This window comes from Saprolegnia diclina, assembly GCF_000281045.1.
Source record: "Saprolegnia diclina VS20 unplaced genomic scaffold supercont1.5, whole genome shotgun sequence".
Taxonomy (NCBI): Eukaryota; Oomycota; class Saprolegniomycetes; order Saprolegniales; family Saprolegniaceae; genus Saprolegnia; species Saprolegnia diclina.
Window position 1 is genome coordinate 511,513 of NW_008246072.1, and position 15,224 is coordinate 526,736.

Here is a 15,224-nt window from a genome sequence, read left to right on the forward strand (position 1 = left end):
TCCAATGCACCAATCCTCCCATTGACTAGAATCGTGCGCGTTCCACGAGATATCTTGCGTGTACCGGCCCCGTTTTGATCGTGTTCGAGCAACAACATTGTTCCTACCCCACACCCATTAGCAACGATTACGGTTGCCCGATATCAAGCAGGAGCAACTTGCGTCAGACTATTGGCTATCATCTGAGGCCAGTCAAATCAAGAGGAAACGCTATCGGCCTGCTGAGGATTTGAGAGATCATGGCCCAAAGTTATCAGCGCTTTTGATTGGCCGCTTCCTAGCGATCTCATTGGTCAAACGGTGAAGGTGATCGACGGCAGGAGCCAATGGCAGAGCTTAGGAGCGCCGGAGGCCGACAACAGGTCACTGATTGGTCAGTTTTCGGCAAATAGCCCTACCCTGACGACCTTTTGACACACAATTTGCACCAGAATTATGACGTTTCTGTCGATAAGAGCTACACCAGTCGATTCCCCTTGGAATTCTGGTGCTGGTGCTATTCGCGCTCAGAATCGCCTCCAACGTCGATCTGATGCCTTCCGGTTTGACTGACCTCATCTCTTGCCACCTGACGACTCCATGTCTCGATCACCAAAAGTGGCATTCCTCAATCGATTGACCAGCGAGAAGAACGGGTATGGACGCGCTGCACCACCTCACGTATGGCGTCAAGGGCGTCGACTTTGTCGCTGTCTACGACACGACCGTGCAGCACATTCCGCTGCGCAAGGATCTCGCACACCTTCGGCCGCCACCGCCTCGGCTCACCGACAAGCGCGACATCTTTATCGGTGTCACCGCCTACCGCGACGGCGTCAAGTGCGGCTTTACGCTCTGGACGGCCTTTGCTCGTGCGGCCCACCCAGAGAATGTCTTTGTTGGCGTTGTCGACCAGACCATGGCCGATGACGTTGCCTGCATCGACGCCTACTGCGAACGCGCGCGCGAGACGTGGCCGACCGAGCCGTGCAAGTACAAGTCGCAGATCGCGATCGACGCGCGATCGGCAACTACGTCCAAAGGCCCGACTGTCGCCCGCGCGCAGCTGTATCCGCTCCTCGGTGACCAAGAGTTTAGCATGATGATCGACTCGCACGTGCAGTTTGCGCAAATGTGGGACGACTTGGTCATTGCCGAGTGGGTGGCCACGGACAACGAGATGGCCGTGCTCTCCAACTACCCGATGGGCTTTGAGCAACTGACGGCCGATGCCACGTTCACAGGCAACTACGGCTCGCACGTGTGCAACTACGTCTCCCGCCCCGGCGCCGACGCGGTCGTCTACTATTCGGGGATCCTCACCGCCTTCAACTTTGAGCGCCCGCTCTTGTCGGTCTCGTGGGCCGGCGGCTTTTCGTTTGGGAAGAGCCACGCGTGGCACCGCGCGCCCATCGACCCGTACATGAACTGGGTCTTCTGGGGCGAAGAGTTTTTACATGCGTACCAGCTCTGGACACGGGGCTACGACATGTACTCGCCGAGCCGATATGGCAACGTTGTCTTTCACAACTGGACCGACAACGGCGACAAGCACCGGTACAAAAATGTCTTTTTGCATTTCGACAATATGAATGTATATTGTCGGTTGTAGATTCACCGACAATGTGACGCTCGTGACGAGCCAAGACCAGCACAACCGCGAGGAAGCCATGGCGTACAACCGGTTCCGGCTCATCTTCCAGCAGTCGTTCAGCGGCGAGGTCGACTCCCGCGAGATCGACAAGTACGGCAGCGGCACCGTGCGGTCCCGCGAGCAGTTCTTCACGTATGCCAACATCTCCAACACGGACGCCAACAAGGACTTTGCGGCGTGCAACCAACTGCACTTTGTGCCGTACGCAGACCCGACCGAGCTCGAGGCGCTGCTTCCAGGGTGGCGCTTTGCCGACTCCAACTTGGCGGCAAAGGACGTTGTCACGGTCAACAACTCGGTGCTCCACGACCTCCGACGCAAACTCGACGACGCCGAGACGACTGTGACGCAGCTGCGTCACGCTGTCGAAGCCGCGCGCCACGAGCAGACACATGCGTTTCAACTTCTCGAGACGGCGCGCAAGGAGCTCGAAGAAAGAGAGCAAGCGACGCTGCGCGCGATGCACCAAACGCTCGAGAAGGTCGCGCGGCAGAACAGCCGCATGATCAACGGCATGAGCATTCGCCTGCGCCAAATCCAGCAAACGTCCACCCACGTCTATAGCGAGCTCGCGCTCGTGGTGTTGATGCTCGTGACGGTGCTCATCGCTCTCTTTGGCCGCTGCTGGGGCAAGCGCAGATCGAACGCCGTTGCTTACACCAAGCTACAAGCGACCGAGTAAGAGCTTCTGGCGCCATGACTGACAATCAGTTCTGGTTGCAAGACATTATCTATCTTTTAATTGAATATCTATCTTTTTTGCGCTATGCACAAACCACGAGCGCAGCGAGTGCACCCGGCAGTAGCTGGGGTCCGCGCGCTAGCGCCGTAGGGCAATATGCATGTGGCATCGATATGTGCAGCTGAAGCGGAAGATTATCGCGAGGCAAAGGCGACGGCAGCGAAGCAAGGGGAAGGTTGAGGCAGCTAAGAAAGAGCTCCTCCCGCCGACGGCTCTACCAATATCAGCCCAACACGGAGCATGATCGGGACGACGCACCGCCTTCACCGCGCCGCTGCAGCGCTACAAAGATTCACCAGCTCACTAAGTGCACCGTAGCGAAGGCTCCACCGCAGCGTGGTTCCCGCCGAAGGGCGGGGCACGGCGCACGCGTCCATCACATCTTCGCCATGTGGACGCGTGTTTGCATGGGGCAGGGTGCGTTCAAGTACATGGTACAAGCCGTGTACCGATGATTTGATGGCATCCACGCTCTCCAAGCTACGACACAGACATACCGTCGGTCGACCAGTAGCCATACTGTTTGCTCGACCCACGGTGAAGCGCATCGTCGTCCATCTCGACACAGAAACAGTGCGACACTGACTACGTCGACCGGCGACCGTGTCGAACTCTACGACGGCAACTACTGTCTATAATCTTCAGGTTGGAAATGTGTGTTTAAATCAAATTTCGTCATGTGCTACCGTCTAATTCTTGCGCGGCCGCCATTGTGTTTTGTATGCGCCGAATGAGAATCTCGCGGTATCCGACGGCGTCGATGCGCGTGGCGCCTTGGCCAATCAAGCACGCATCATTGAGCCCGCCTCGATGTGGCTCAAACGTCCGCTCCGCGTGGCGAGGTGTCACGTACTCGGGAATCGCTGCGATGAGTGCTTCCGTTTTGGCCGCCCACGACGAGGCGCTGGACCAAACCGTGTTGTTGGACGTCTGGTTGTGGTTCCCTTGGTGGCGCGGTGGCGTGAGAATGTACTGGCCGTTGATATAGAGCAGCGGCGGGGTCGCACTGGCTTCCGGTAAGTAGTGCGCGAGGCTGCCGCACAGCGTCTCGTTGTGCAGCGCCATGTCGTCGGGCAAGGACACGACCGCGGCCGCGTGCTCGGAGAAGGCGTACGAGGCATTGGCCAAGGCGCACGCCAGCCAAAAGTATTCCTTGTCCCCCCTAGGTGAGAGGAATTATCTCTCGAAAAAGCGCCCAAATAGAGTGTGACCTACCACGACAACCCAAACCGAGCGTACGCGGGTTCACGCCGCAGCTCGTGGACGAGGTGCCAAAGCACTTGCAACATTGTGTGTCCGACGCGGCTCTTGCGCACTAGCACGACCGACGAATCTTGCTCATGCGCGGTGGCGTGCTGCCACGCCTTGGACTGTCGCAGCTGCGCGGACGGCTCAAGCCGCGTCAAGTTGAAGCGCGCGTAGGGAAACTCGCGAAACAAGCTGTGGAGCCCCGTCTCGTTGGACGACAATGGCGTGTTGAAGAACTGCGTGTAGTCGATCTGCCGGTCGTAAAAGAAGAGGGTGCCGGTCGATTGGAAAGGCGGCGTGTCCCAGAGGACGTCGGGGTTCCGCAAAAAGATGTCGTCGGCGTCCAGCAGCATGACGTCGTCAAAGTGCGTGTGCAATAGCGCAACGTTCTTGATGTAGTAGCTCTGGTACGCTCTTGCGTTCCGGATACGGCGCAAGTACGGCGTGTGCTTGACCAAGAGCCGACACACGTCGACAATCTCGATGGCGTCGAGGACGTCGGCGGCCAGAATGCGCGCCCGCGTCGCGGCCGACAGCTCCGAGCGAAGGCAAGTGTAGACTTGAATCGGCAGCGAGTTGTTGAGCAACCGGAGATCCTGGATGAGCGAGATACCCATGGCCGCAATCTTCTCGTAGAGGCAGACGACGATGCCCCGCGTCGCGTGTGGGAAGCGCGAGACATGGCCGCGTTGAAAGGCGGTTTGGTTAAAGTTGGTGGGGGGCGCGACCACCTGCAGCGCTTTGGTAGGCGTTCGTGACACCAGCACTCTGGTAGATGACGGCACAAGCTCCGAGTCGTTAAGCGGTCGCACGGGCGGCACGTTGCTTAATGTCGACACCAGCAGCACGTCGATAGGTGCTGGAGAGGCCTGCGAGTTGGCGGGCTGCGGGTCGGTTGTAGGTGCCGGCAAGTCGGTAGGCGCTCGAGAAGCCTGCGAGTCGGCTGGTGTTAGAGATACCGACACGTTGGGAAATGACAGCACGAGCTGCGAGTCCGTAAGCGCTGGAGAAGCCTGCGAGTCGGTGGGTGCTGGAGAAGCTTGCGAGTCGGTAGGTGCTTGAGACACCAACACGTTGGTTGATGACGGCACAAGCTGCGAGGCGGCAGGCGCCGGTGAAGCCTGCGAGTTGGTAAATGACGGCATAGGCTGCGGGTCGGTTGGCGCCGACAAGTCGGCAGATGACGGTACAAGTTGCAAGTTGGCAGGCGCCGGCACGACGTCAATGCGCTGCGCACGGCGCAGTTTCGACGGTGCGTCGAGCGACTGCGGCGCAAACACAAAGGCCAGTTGAACGAGCACCGAGATGCAAAGCAAGCAGGCAAAGAGCGCGGGAAAGAGTGGAATAGCCCGCTGCATGTCTTGCTGACCTCGCTCGTCTCGGCGCTAGACGGAAATGATCGTCGACTCAATTCCAGTTGCCAGTCGAAGTGCCATTACACGTCGTGGACTGATATCATTTGACAAAAAATAGCTTGGTTTTTGTATATGGCAGGGTTGCGGCAAAACCGATGTTTGGTTTCAGATAATGGGGCTCCATTATGGGCACTTCTTTGTAACGTGCCGTTTGAAACCTATACTTAAATCTCAAAAAAGACCACCTTTTCTTAAACTGGCGATGCTGATCAAAAATTGCACGGGATTGTCGCGGGAATAGAAATGGCACCACCGTGGCCAGTGCAGTGAGTGCGTCCGCGGGGCCATGACAGCTTGAGGTGGTCATCAGTGCAAGCTATCAGTGCGCAAGCAAGAACTTCATTAGAGATGTAGAAGTATAACACCGCGCCTCGGCACCTCGGTGCCTTGTCAATTTGCGAGGTATCACTGTCATCCCACGCTTTTTCGTCGGACAAAAACGGCAAGCAAAGCCCAACGTTACCTACTGCGAACCGCCAGTCGAATATTCGACACGTGTGTATCACGCAGCATCCCATGGCGCCGCCCAGGACCCTTCTGTGCCATCAACAGCGGTTTGGCGCGGAGCGATGACGCAAGCCACCGCCTGTCTCGACCAAGGGCCCGAACGCGCCACGGATCCCACGCCCGGGTCGCCTCAATGGCGCATGATCTTCTTTGGCGCGGTTGCACTGCTGGCCACGGCAGCATCACACGACGCAGATTACCGATGCCGAGCCGCCACGACGCCTGGCTTCGCGACCGCTTCATCCCGGCTCATGCCCTTCACACGCCTCGCCCCCAAAATGCCTCGCCCCGGCGAAACACCCTTGCTGCTGATGGCCGCACCACGCTTGGAGTCAATAGTCCGTCACCAAGACAGGTTCAGTGTACAGTACTAGTAAATGATATCTAAATAGCCTCACTTGAGAGTCTGAACAACGACGCAGCATCCCATACAGTGTCAATGGTATCGATATACAAACGATCTGATAAAATATCCACTCGAGAGGGTCCTTGTCGTGCATTGCGCCAACCGACGCCATCCAGACGAATATAATCTTTTAGAGACTAAAAACTGGTTTCGGGAGTGGGCCAAACATTTTGCTTCGGTCGCTAGAGCATATACTAGTACAGTCACCGCACCGCACGCGCTTGCCATTTTGAGATTCCCACGCGGCGTCTTCACTACTTTACCTGAAAGCTGAAAGAAAGGAAGCCAATGTAACGTTAGGAGAATATAGTTCCATGCATTAACTAGTATGTTTACGCCGCGGGGCGCGCAGCAATCTGGGCTGACGCGACCGTGCGGCCGTCCTTGGCCTCGTCCACGACCCAGTCCATGGCCGACGAGAGCGTAAAGGCCGAGAGAACATCGTTGCGCGGGTCGTTGGTTGGGCCAAAGCGCGTGCGGCCGTCGTACCAGATCACCGCTTGACCCATCTCTTCGACGTTGGACGTCATGACGAGCCAGTAGTGGGCGTCGGGCTGCAGCGTCTTGGGCGTCGACGGCACCCATTGAAACTCGATGCGCTTGGAGACGGTTTCGATTTTGAATTTGTCGGCCTTGGCGTTCGCATCGCACGCGGGCAGTCCGTTGACCGTCGGGCAAATGTCAAGCGTGATCCACGTCGCCTTGGGGTCAATGTTCTTGGTCGTCACCGTCACGTTGGCATAGTCGACGAGCTGGTTGACGCCACACGCTCTTGCCGACCGGAACTGCACTGCGATCGCTTGGTCTTTCGAGACGGGCGAGCCCCAAGGGAGGTTGTCGTCGGGACGACCGCTGTCGAGAAGCAATTGCGCCGAGGTAGTCGCGGCGACAGCAAGAAGCGAAGGAAGGAGCCACTGCATCGCTAGGTTGAGCTACTCGACAGGCGGGTACTTTGGAAATGCCGACCAGTGTAGCAAAAAGCCGAAAGGGTGGTCTGAAATCAGATCTCGAGGCAAGTGCCACGGTGTCGACGTGGATAATCTGAGTTGCGCCAACCAGAAACAGTGCCACGTCACGAATGATATCTTGTCAGAAAATAGTCGTTTTTAACGTCTCATACAGAAAACAAGATGTAATGCAAAGAATACATGGCCGCCTTTTGCGCATTCACACCCATGTCTTCTCTCACGGGTGCGAGATAATGGAGCGAATGGCCGGTGACTCTGGTGGCGTAGAGTGCAAGGATGCACTGAGCATTCTTGAATCCTAGATTGCACAGCAGCATCGATCCGCCTCGAAAACTCGAAAGCATTCAACGATGGCTCCCTCATACAGTGTATCCACCGGTGGAAGAACTTGTCGAAGTGAACAAATCGCCCGCACTCGTTCGAATCGTTGCGGTTGCCAACATGTTGTAGGACAGGCGGTCGTAGGGAACATGGACGAACCGACCGTCTTCAACCAAAAATTATATCGACACCGCACAGCATTGCAGTTTGTCAATGGCACATGATGTGAGAGCAAAAGCGGTCGTGATATACCGCCGATACCTGGAACTCGGTATCGAGCTGCATTTTGGATCCTGTACGAGCTAAAATGGGTATGCATCCCTTGGACTTTGCCATTGCGTTGTCACGGAAGCCGAGACGGCGATACATCTTGCTTAGGCGCATGCTTCGAACGGCTTCGAGAATTAAATTGACTTGCATTTCCACGGGCTACGCCAGCGCTTTTCTCGACCGCCCGCACCTTCCAGATGACCAAGTAGTAGTCATATTCATGGAGGATGGGCTGGCAATATACATAAAATTGTATAGTTGTTGTGGAAGCATCTCCATACCCTCTTCATTGCCCGTCAGGCATGATCCTTTTTTGGTTCAAAACAGAGTCGCTCCCAAAATCACAACATCATATCCTGATGGCTATGCTCTATTACCGCCGACAAGACTCGCGCCTGCATATTTTGCCAAGAGGCTCTGTGTACTCGAGGGCGTGATGGACGTTCGGTCGTCCGCTACGGAGCTTGTCACTGCCTTGTATTTGTTCAGAATCGACTGCAGCCGATCGGTCGTGTCGGCAACGAGCGGTTGGTCGGGTGTTTGGCTTTTCCCATATTTGCCCAGAAGAAACTCACGCCGCGCGGCCAACGCTGCATGTGCATCCGCGTCGGTGGATGCACTTGGCGCGTTTGTCGTCGTCGTCAGCAGTGAAGCATTGTGCTGCCCTTTCATACCAAGTGCCAGCGGTATCCGCGGTGACAGCGTCGACGAGGCCGGCGTCGATGCAAGACTTTGCGCAAACGACGACAAGGGCGGTGGCGGCTCGCTGGGCGACTGTAGAACGACTTGGTCAAATTCCTTTTGAAGCGTCGTCATCCACGACAAGTGCTTGATCTCGGCCGTCAACGGCGCCGACGTCATGGCTGACTTGCCATACTCGTTTTTTTTTGGGACGCGAATCGCGGGGGGCACCACGTCGGCTTGGACCGCGGAGAATGGCGGCTCGTCGACTTGGTTGCTTGGTGCAGGCTTGGTGGCCTTGGAGGAGACGCGCGGCTTGCGATGCTTTTCCTTCTTTGGCAGTGCAACTTTGACACGCTTGGGCTTTTCGCCGTTCAGAAGCGGCGTGAGGTCTTGGGCGTAGCACGCAATCGTCTTCTTGGTGTGATCAATTTTAGGCGGGGGCTCGTCGACTTCGGCCGCCGCGCTGCGCGCCGTGCCTTTGGTCTAGATCATGGATCGTGCGTGATTCCTTTGTTGTAGAGATACAGTAGGTACGGTAGCCGCTAAATTTGGTAGGCGGGGGTATATCTTCATCACGGGCGCGATCTCCGCGACCGCCAGGGGGGGTGGCATGGCGGGCGCCGGTCGGGGTTTCGGCTTGGCCTTCTTGGTCGGCGCGCGCTTGGAAAAGTCGACGTCCCGAATGATCGCCATGGTCTCAAGCGTGTGGAACTTCTCTTCTTCTTCCGCGCGACGCTGCGCCAGCTCTTTTGCGCGCTGTCGTGCTAGCTTGCGCCGTTGCTTTTCCTCCTTTTCTTTTGCGAGTTGCCGTAGTCGGAACTGCCGCTGCTGCATCGCGACGGCAGCTTGCTGCTGCTGGAGAAAGTGGACTTGGTCGTCCAGCGCCACCTCGGTGGCCGCGAGCGATTGGTACGCGGGGTCGGCTTCGAGCTGCGCAAGGAGCGCTTCGTGCGCCGCACTAAGATCGGCCGATGCACTGCGCGCCGACTCCAGCGGATTGTTGCCGCTACTCGGCGCGTCATCGACGAGCGATTCGTCGTCGTCGTTGTCACTGTTAAGTCTCGCACTTGACGTTGAATTGCATGCACGACTGTTGTCGCCGTCGTCGTCGGTGGTATGAAGCGCCCGCCATTTTGCCCACTGCCGGTCCGTGTAATCTCGCCACGTTTGCTGAAGGACACGCGCTGCCCAGTGTCGCTCGAGCTCGTCGGTATCGTCGTCCATCCTCAGTCGGTTTTGCACCGGTTGGCTACTAAATTTAATCCCGCCAGTCCAAATTGAGTCTTCTACAAAAATGCAGGCGGTCGTGGTGGTTCATAGTACTAGTAGCTCATTTCGAGTGGGATGGAGCACGCTTAATATCATGACGCACGGACCTTTGATCGTGCTCGCCTCTCGAGGGAGCGATGCACGGTGTTATCGTGCTTGCGAGCCAAAGCGAAAACGAATGTGGGAAGCGAGAGTCGTTGGCCAACAGAGTCGATGGCCAACAGAGTCGAAGAAGGGGCACTTTAGCACCGGCATTGAGTCGAATCATGGACAGATTCTAGGACTCTGTAGCACCCAAAAGTGAATAAATTTGTACGCCTTGCAAGGTGCAATATTGTCGATGTATCGCGCCCGACGCAGCATGTCGAATAGGTGCATATGCAGACGTTGGTTCGGAACCCACCCGTGCTTTTTCAGGCGATTGCCTTTCGAGCTTTAAATAGTGTTGGCCGGCAGCAAGGATATCTTTTTCAAAATCAAATCCTCCGAGTAGGTAGCGCCACGTCCTTCGCACATAGCCATACCTCGTGCGGTTTGTGTCGTGCGTCGGTCGACTACACAGCGTCCCATCGCCACGCACATAAAATTCACACTAAATCCAGTCGTATCCGAGTCGAACGTGACCGTTCAAGATACCCGCCATGAGCACGACTACGGCCAAGCGGTGTGCCGAGGCCGCGGCCACGCTCCGGGAGCTTCTTGTGACGGCGGCGGGCCGAGGGATTAGCATTGAAGATTCGTTTGCGCACTTTGACCACGGACGCGACGGTGTCATTGATCTCTCGCAGTTTGTGCTCGGGTTGCGCTCGCTGGGCATTCCGGTCTCGGTCGAGGTCGGGAGCCTCCTCCTCTTTCAAATCTCGGAGAAAAGCTCAACGCACCTCACGTGCAAGGACTTTCATCGACTCTGCGACCCGCACTCGACACTGTACACCAAGCGCAAAGGCAAGCACGTGCCGACAACACGAAAGAAGAAGAAGAAGGGAAGCGCTCCCATCACCCCGTCGGCACCGCCCCCAAAGCGGCGAAAACGACCCCCCGAGAAAAGCTCTGTCGACCCCATTGCAGCGGCCCAAGGCCTTCCGCAGTGGGCCCACGACCGGAGCAAGCGCGCGCTACGGGAACTACAGCACCTCTCCAAGATACGCCCGTTTGTACCAACCACGCCATTGGCCGACGACGACCGAAGCGGCAGCGAGAGCGACGAAGCGCCCAATCAAGCGTCGCCACCACGCCTCAAGGTGCCCCCCGTCGCGCTAGGTGCCTTGGATGCACCGCAATATACGACGTTTGCGATCAACGAGTCGACCGTGTTGGAGTACGCACTCTAACTGTGTGCGAATATGGCCCATGAATGAACGCGTAGATATGCCATTTTGCTTGCGCCATCGGCGGACGAGAAGGACGAGAATGACGCGCCCGAGGCCCCGCCGTCCTCGTTATTTGGCGACGACGTGGCCAAAGTACAAAGCCGCGTGACACGGCACCTCGACACCCGCAAGACGCACACGTGCGCGCGGCTGATAGTGGTTTTGGACGCGTTCCAAACGATCGCGATGATGGAAGCGCTGCTGCAGCCTTTTTTTCGGGTCTATCCGCTCGCACGGGTGCTTGTCATCGGGCATGTCGCCAAGGTGGCTCCCGACTCTAGTACGTCCATTTGCGCCCCACTGCCTCCATGATAGTGCTCTAGTCGTTACGAATACAACCTTGGCGTCGTACATGGGCGCGCTCCTGCTGCATTTGATGGACACGCGTGCGTGGAGTGTCCAGCCCAAACAAGGACCGGGTGCGGTGCCCCAGCTGCTGCTCGGGTGCGGGTCCGGGGCGGCGGTTGCGAGCTGGTTTACGCTTGTACGCAACATCGTTTTCTACATCGTTGACACCGAGGCCGTAGGTGACGGCGGCCGAAGACCCAAAGCTTCGCGTGCTCAATATGGCGCTCAGTGCGCTCTTTCTCGTCAACGGTTTTGCGAGCGCGTCCGAAGGCAGCGTCAAGTCCAAGCTCCACCCCGTACGTCGAGCTTCTCACTTTTGCAATGTGTGGTTTCGAATCGACAAATTAGTTGCTGCACGGACTGCACGCGACCAAAGGCGACATCGAGTGCCACGAACAGCTTGTGCAGTTGCTCTTTTGCGACGCGTACCTGGCGCAGGTGAAAGTCCACGTGGCTGTTTGACCACTGAGTTGTGTGTTTCTAGACCTCGCGCGAGACCGCCATGCAATTGTTCTTTCAACATCGGCGCCAATTTCTCGAGCCAACAAACCGCGCACAGCTCCAGCAACGCCTGAGAGCCATTCCCAAGTTTACCGCTCTCAAGCCTGTCTTGCGGTACTCTGTTTATATTTGTAGCCGTGTCGAGTGACAAGATGTAGCAACCTCCACGTGCCGTTGATCCTGCTGCAAAGCTCGCAAAACGCGTGGGTGCCGCCCAGTGCCGCGACTACGCTCCAGGAAGGCCACGTTCTCGTTACGTCGTTATCGGAAGCTTTCAAGCAACCCAACGCGGTGTACGTGGCCTGGCTCAAGGCCGGGCACGAGGTGCTCCAAGAGCGCTCGTCGTTTTGCCTCCAGTTTCTGGATGCGATTTTTGCCGCCGTCCTCGAGCACGTGACGCTGGCGCCAATTCGAGGAGCCGACGACGACGACGACGTGACGACTGTCGACGGGCTCGGCCACCGCACGCGGGAGGGACGCCACCACCTCGCCAGTGACGACGATGACGCGCTCGTCGTGCAAGCACCAACCAAGAATTGTGCTGACGATGGCGCGGGACCGCAGTGGGTACGTAGACCCACAGAGACTTGCTAGGACAACATGTCCATAGTCGTCGCGGGTGCTCGCCATTTTTCGCGAGCACGGTAGCCAAGGAGTTCGACAAGAGCTGGTCGACCGCGACATTGATCTGCCGCTGGGCGCGTCGGACAATGTACGTGCGCCGGTGCATAAGTCTCGCGCTTCCAACACGTTATATGGCGGCGTAGAGCTTGCTGAACGCACTGGAAGATGCACTGGCGGCCGAAGACAGCGCGTATGAGGTCATTTTGACCTCCAAAGCTGCGTTGGCGTCGCTGCAGGAGGCACAGCACGCCGAGCTCGCGCGTCTCGAGGCCGAGAAGCAGCAAAAGATCCTTCGAGATGGCGAGCGCAAGAAACAGCGGCTCAAGAAAGAGGAGCTCGCGTTCGCCGCGCGTGAACGCGACCGATTGCGCGCGGTGGCCATTGTGGACGCCGAGCGTCACGAGCGCCGCAGCATGGACATGGAAGATGAGAAAAGCCGGAAGCGGGAGGACTACGACCGCAAGGTGCGTGCGTTTAGCCACACCACATCGTGCCACATAGCATCATGTAGTGCGCACTGTGGGCCGAGAGCAACCGCAACGCACTCCAAAATGTCGTCGCCGAGCTCAAAGACGAGCGAAACGAAGCGCTACAGACCCAAGTACGACGACGACGCATCGTCATTGATGTCTCAGCGTGGGGGACTACTAGGCCGAGATCAACCTGGGCCTTGAGCGGGCGGCCCATCGCGCCAGCTTGCAAGCGCAACTGTGGGAGCTCCAGCGCAAGGTTCTTTCTTTTGCACGTGGTTTTAGCAATAAGGGATCTATGCGAATAGCTGGAAGCAAACCAAGTGACTCTACGGGGTGACGCCGAAGGGTTGGTCGAGCGGTGGCATTTCTCTTGGCTAAAGGATGGTGTTTTTAGCTACGGGCTCGAGTGTGGCGTCGACAGCCACGACATTCCGCGCGTGCTGCAAGGCATCGAGTGCATTCTCGCCGACGCCATTGCGGTCCGCGAGCAGAAAAAACGCAACTTGGCCACGCAAGCTGCGTCCATCACCAAGCACGAAGCGTACAACAGCCAGTTACAAGACGGCTCCCGCAGTCTCCACAACCTCAGCCGGGTACGCCGATCCCTGTCATCGAAACAAAATTTCATCAATTCGCCGTAGGCGCTGCATCGCGCCGAGACAGAAAACGTCATTGCCAAGCCCGATGCCGGTGGCGCCGTCCGGCTCGTGCCAGCTACCCCCGCGGCCATTCGTGCTCTCCGTGAAAAGGTGCAGCTGCTATCGCAAGATACGGCGCAGCTCCAGGCGCTCACAACCGCGAGTCTCGAAGAGGTCACAATGTTCGACCGGGCCATGCAAAGCATCGCAATTCTGCAAACACGCACAGAAGCCACGGTGCGCGAGCTACTGGTCAAAGCCGCCATTATGGTCCAAAACGCCAACGAAGAGCTGAGCTTGCTTCGGGTATTAAGCTATACCAAACGAATCGCCGCTTATTCGCACGCCATAGGAAACCCAGGAAGACGAAGCCGTCGCCGACGCCAAGCGGCTGCATGCGACCAACACGACGATCGCGCGCATGACGTTGTTGAGCGCCGAGGTGACGCGGATCCAGGGCGTGACAACCAAGATGGTCGACAGTGCCATCTACGTGGCAGGTACGGTCTTCCGCTTGCACAAAATGTACAAAGAAACCGGGTGGTATAGGGACATTACAGCGCCTTGACAAGGCGACCCTCGAGCGCAAATGCAAGGAGGAGCTCGATGCACTCGCTATCACGCTCGACGAGCTCCGTGCACAAAGCGCCGCCGCGATAGCAATTCGTGCCGACCTCCGCCTCAACATCAAACGCATTGTCGAAGGCCTCGCGCTGCTTTTGAGTGCACAGTCCCAATTAGCCAAATTTGAGAAATTCGCCGCGTCGACCACGGTCAAGGAAGAAGCCGAGCGGGACGCACAGGCGCGGGGGTATTCGGAGCGGTCGGCCGCGTTGGCGAGGGAGCGACTTGCGATTCCAGACGTGACGCTCGTGCGGTCCAAAAAGCTCTTTGAGCACTCGGTGGAAGAGAAGGAGTGGATCGCTTTAGACTTGAAACGGGGGGACCACGCAGTGACGCTCTACTCGAGTCTCTCAGAGCGCGAGGCCACCGAGATGCGCCTCGACCCGCTGTATCAGACGTCGCTGACCGAAGCCGAGATCGAGTACATTCTATCGCTACCAAGCCGCGTCTCGCTCGCGCTTCCATTTCTCAAGTCCCCGGCGCACCTCCGCGCGCACTTTTTACTGCGAAAATATACGTGCAGCGACGGCCAAGTCGTGCTCAACCAAATCGACGTGACGTATGCCCCGCCCATGCCATTGCCCCCAGGTTCCACCTCCTAAATTGCCAACTTAGATGAAGTGATTCCTCTAGGCCTCGACCTTCACGGGATGCTGCAGCGAAAACTCGCCGAGAGCCTTCGGCACAAGCCGTGGGCGTCGTGCAATGCGAAAGAGCAGCTCTGGCTCGCCTGCGATGCGCGTCTTGGCGCGAACCAAATGCACTTGCTGCCGCCCTTTCCTGTGGGTTTCCCCGCTCCGGATATGACCGCCGACCATATACGGGACGTCGCCGGCCAAATGTGGAGTCCCAGTATGCCACCCGCCGCCGCCGCTGTCTGGACCGTGCTGCATGAATTCGGTGGACTCCGCCCCAACGCCCAGCACATTGTTGTCATCTCGACCCTATCCGAGCTTGTCGGTACGAAAACATCATTCTCCAAAATGGGATTTTCGAGTTCAACGGCCGCTGCATAGAGGCCGACGAGCGAGCTACGATCCTCGTCGACGCCAAGACCCAGCGCACTCTTCTTGACGCCAACAAGTGCCAACTGCGAGCGCGGAAGAGTGCAACCCATGAGATTGCTGTCGACGCTGTGGGCCTTAGTCTCACGGTTTCGATCGTCTTTGAAGGTATGCTCGAT

The 15,224-nt window shown here is 57.6% G+C and overlaps 5 protein-coding genes across 5 annotated transcripts in view; 2 read left to right on the forward strand and 3 right to left on the reverse strand.

Annotated features, from left to right (window-relative positions):
• The first annotated feature begins 612 nt into the window (after nt 1-612).
• On the forward strand, nt 613-2,400 carry SDRG_02254 (hypothetical protein). The gene is made up of 2 exons (XM_008607830.1): nt 613-1,536; nt 1,592-2,400. Exons 1-2 carry the CDS (start codon nt 638-640, stop codon nt 2,313-2,315), a joined length of 1,623 nt encoding a protein of 540 aa, XP_008606052.1. The 5' UTR covers nt 613-637; the 3' UTR covers nt 2,316-2,400.
• Nucleotides 2,401-3,009: 609 nt separating this feature from the next.
• On the reverse strand, nt 3,010-5,052 carry SDRG_02255 (hypothetical protein). The gene is made up of 2 exons (XM_008607831.1): nt 3,591-5,052; nt 3,010-3,537 (listed from the first exon to the last, which is right to left on the reverse strand). The coding sequence occupies exons 1-2, from the start codon at nt 4,979-4,981 to the stop codon at nt 3,051-3,053; spliced, it is 1,878 nt and encodes a 625-aa protein (XP_008606053.1). The 5' UTR covers nt 4,982-5,052; the 3' UTR covers nt 3,010-3,050.
• Nucleotides 5,053-6,228: 1,176 nt separating this feature from the next.
• On the reverse strand, nt 6,229-6,965 carry SDRG_02256 (hypothetical protein). The gene has a single exon (XM_008607832.1). The coding sequence runs from the start codon at nt 6,869-6,871 to the stop codon at nt 6,284-6,286; it is 588 nt and encodes a 195-aa protein (XP_008606054.1). The 5' UTR covers nt 6,872-6,965; the 3' UTR covers nt 6,229-6,283.
• Nucleotides 6,966-7,843: 878 nt separating this feature from the next.
• SDRG_02257 (hypothetical protein) lies at nt 7,844-9,476 on the reverse strand. Its single transcript, XM_008607833.1, has 2 exons — nt 8,729-9,476; nt 7,844-8,677 (listed from the first exon to the last, which is right to left on the reverse strand). Exons 1-2 carry the CDS (start codon nt 9,416-9,418, stop codon nt 7,874-7,876), a joined length of 1,494 nt encoding a protein of 497 aa, XP_008606055.1. The 5' UTR covers nt 9,419-9,476; the 3' UTR covers nt 7,844-7,873.
• A 628-nt stretch (nt 9,477-10,104) lies between these two features.
• Nucleotides 10,105-15,224, forward strand: part of SDRG_02258 (hypothetical protein) — a gene marked incomplete at its 5' end in the record, with an annotated part of 9,539 nt that continues 4,419 nt past the window's right edge. Inside the window, 18 exons of the mRNA XM_008607834.1 lie at nt 10,105-10,781; nt 10,830-11,113; nt 11,157-11,317; nt 11,361-11,477; nt 11,530-11,619; nt 11,666-11,796; nt 11,841-12,249; nt 12,293-12,394; nt 12,450-12,770; nt 12,818-12,907; nt 12,958-13,035; nt 13,085-13,125; nt 13,174-13,372; nt 13,421-13,723; nt 13,770-13,917; nt 13,967-14,629; nt 14,675-15,001; nt 15,058-15,213. Coding sequence (XP_008606056.1) covers nt 10,105-10,781; nt 10,830-11,113; nt 11,157-11,317; nt 11,361-11,477; nt 11,530-11,619; nt 11,666-11,796; nt 11,841-12,249; nt 12,293-12,394; nt 12,450-12,770; nt 12,818-12,907; nt 12,958-13,035; nt 13,085-13,125; nt 13,174-13,372; nt 13,421-13,723; nt 13,770-13,917; nt 13,967-14,629; nt 14,675-15,001; nt 15,058-15,213 — 4,297 coding nt within the window. The remainder of the gene's footprint in view (nt 10,782-10,829; nt 11,114-11,156; nt 11,318-11,360; nt 11,478-11,529; nt 11,620-11,665; nt 11,797-11,840; nt 12,250-12,292; nt 12,395-12,449; nt 12,771-12,817; nt 12,908-12,957; nt 13,036-13,084; nt 13,126-13,173; nt 13,373-13,420; nt 13,724-13,769; nt 13,918-13,966; nt 14,630-14,674; nt 15,002-15,057; nt 15,214-15,224) is intronic.

Excerpts from the sequence above, each read along its gene's own strand:
- SDRG_02254 (XM_008607830.1), top strand. The coding sequence starts at position 638 with ATGGACGCGCTGCACCACCTCACGTATGGCGTCAAGGGCGTCGACTTT. Across the intron at positions 1,537-1,591 it reads GACAACGGCGACAAGCACCG|ATTCACCGACAATGTGACGC; the intron begins GTACAAAAATGT and ends TGTCGGTTGTAG.
- SDRG_02255 (XM_008607831.1), bottom strand. The coding sequence starts at position 4,981 with ATGCAGCGGGCTATTCCACTCTTTCCCGCGCTCTTTGCCTGCTTGCTT. Across the intron at positions 3,538-3,590 it reads GCTCGGTTTGGGTTGTCGTG|GGGGGACAAGGAATACTTTT; the intron begins GTAGGTCACACT and ends CCTCTCACCTAG.
- SDRG_02256 (XM_008607832.1), bottom strand. The coding sequence starts at position 6,871 with ATGCAGTGGCTCCTTCCTTCGCTTCTTGCTGTCGCCGCGACTACCTCG.
- SDRG_02257 (XM_008607833.1), bottom strand. The coding sequence starts at position 9,418 with ATGGACGACGATACCGACGAGCTCGAGCGACACTGGGCAGCGCGTGTC. Across the intron at positions 8,678-8,728 it reads TACCAAATTTAGCGGCTACC|ACCAAAGGCACGGCGCGCAG; the intron begins GTACCTACTGTA and ends TCCATGATCTAG.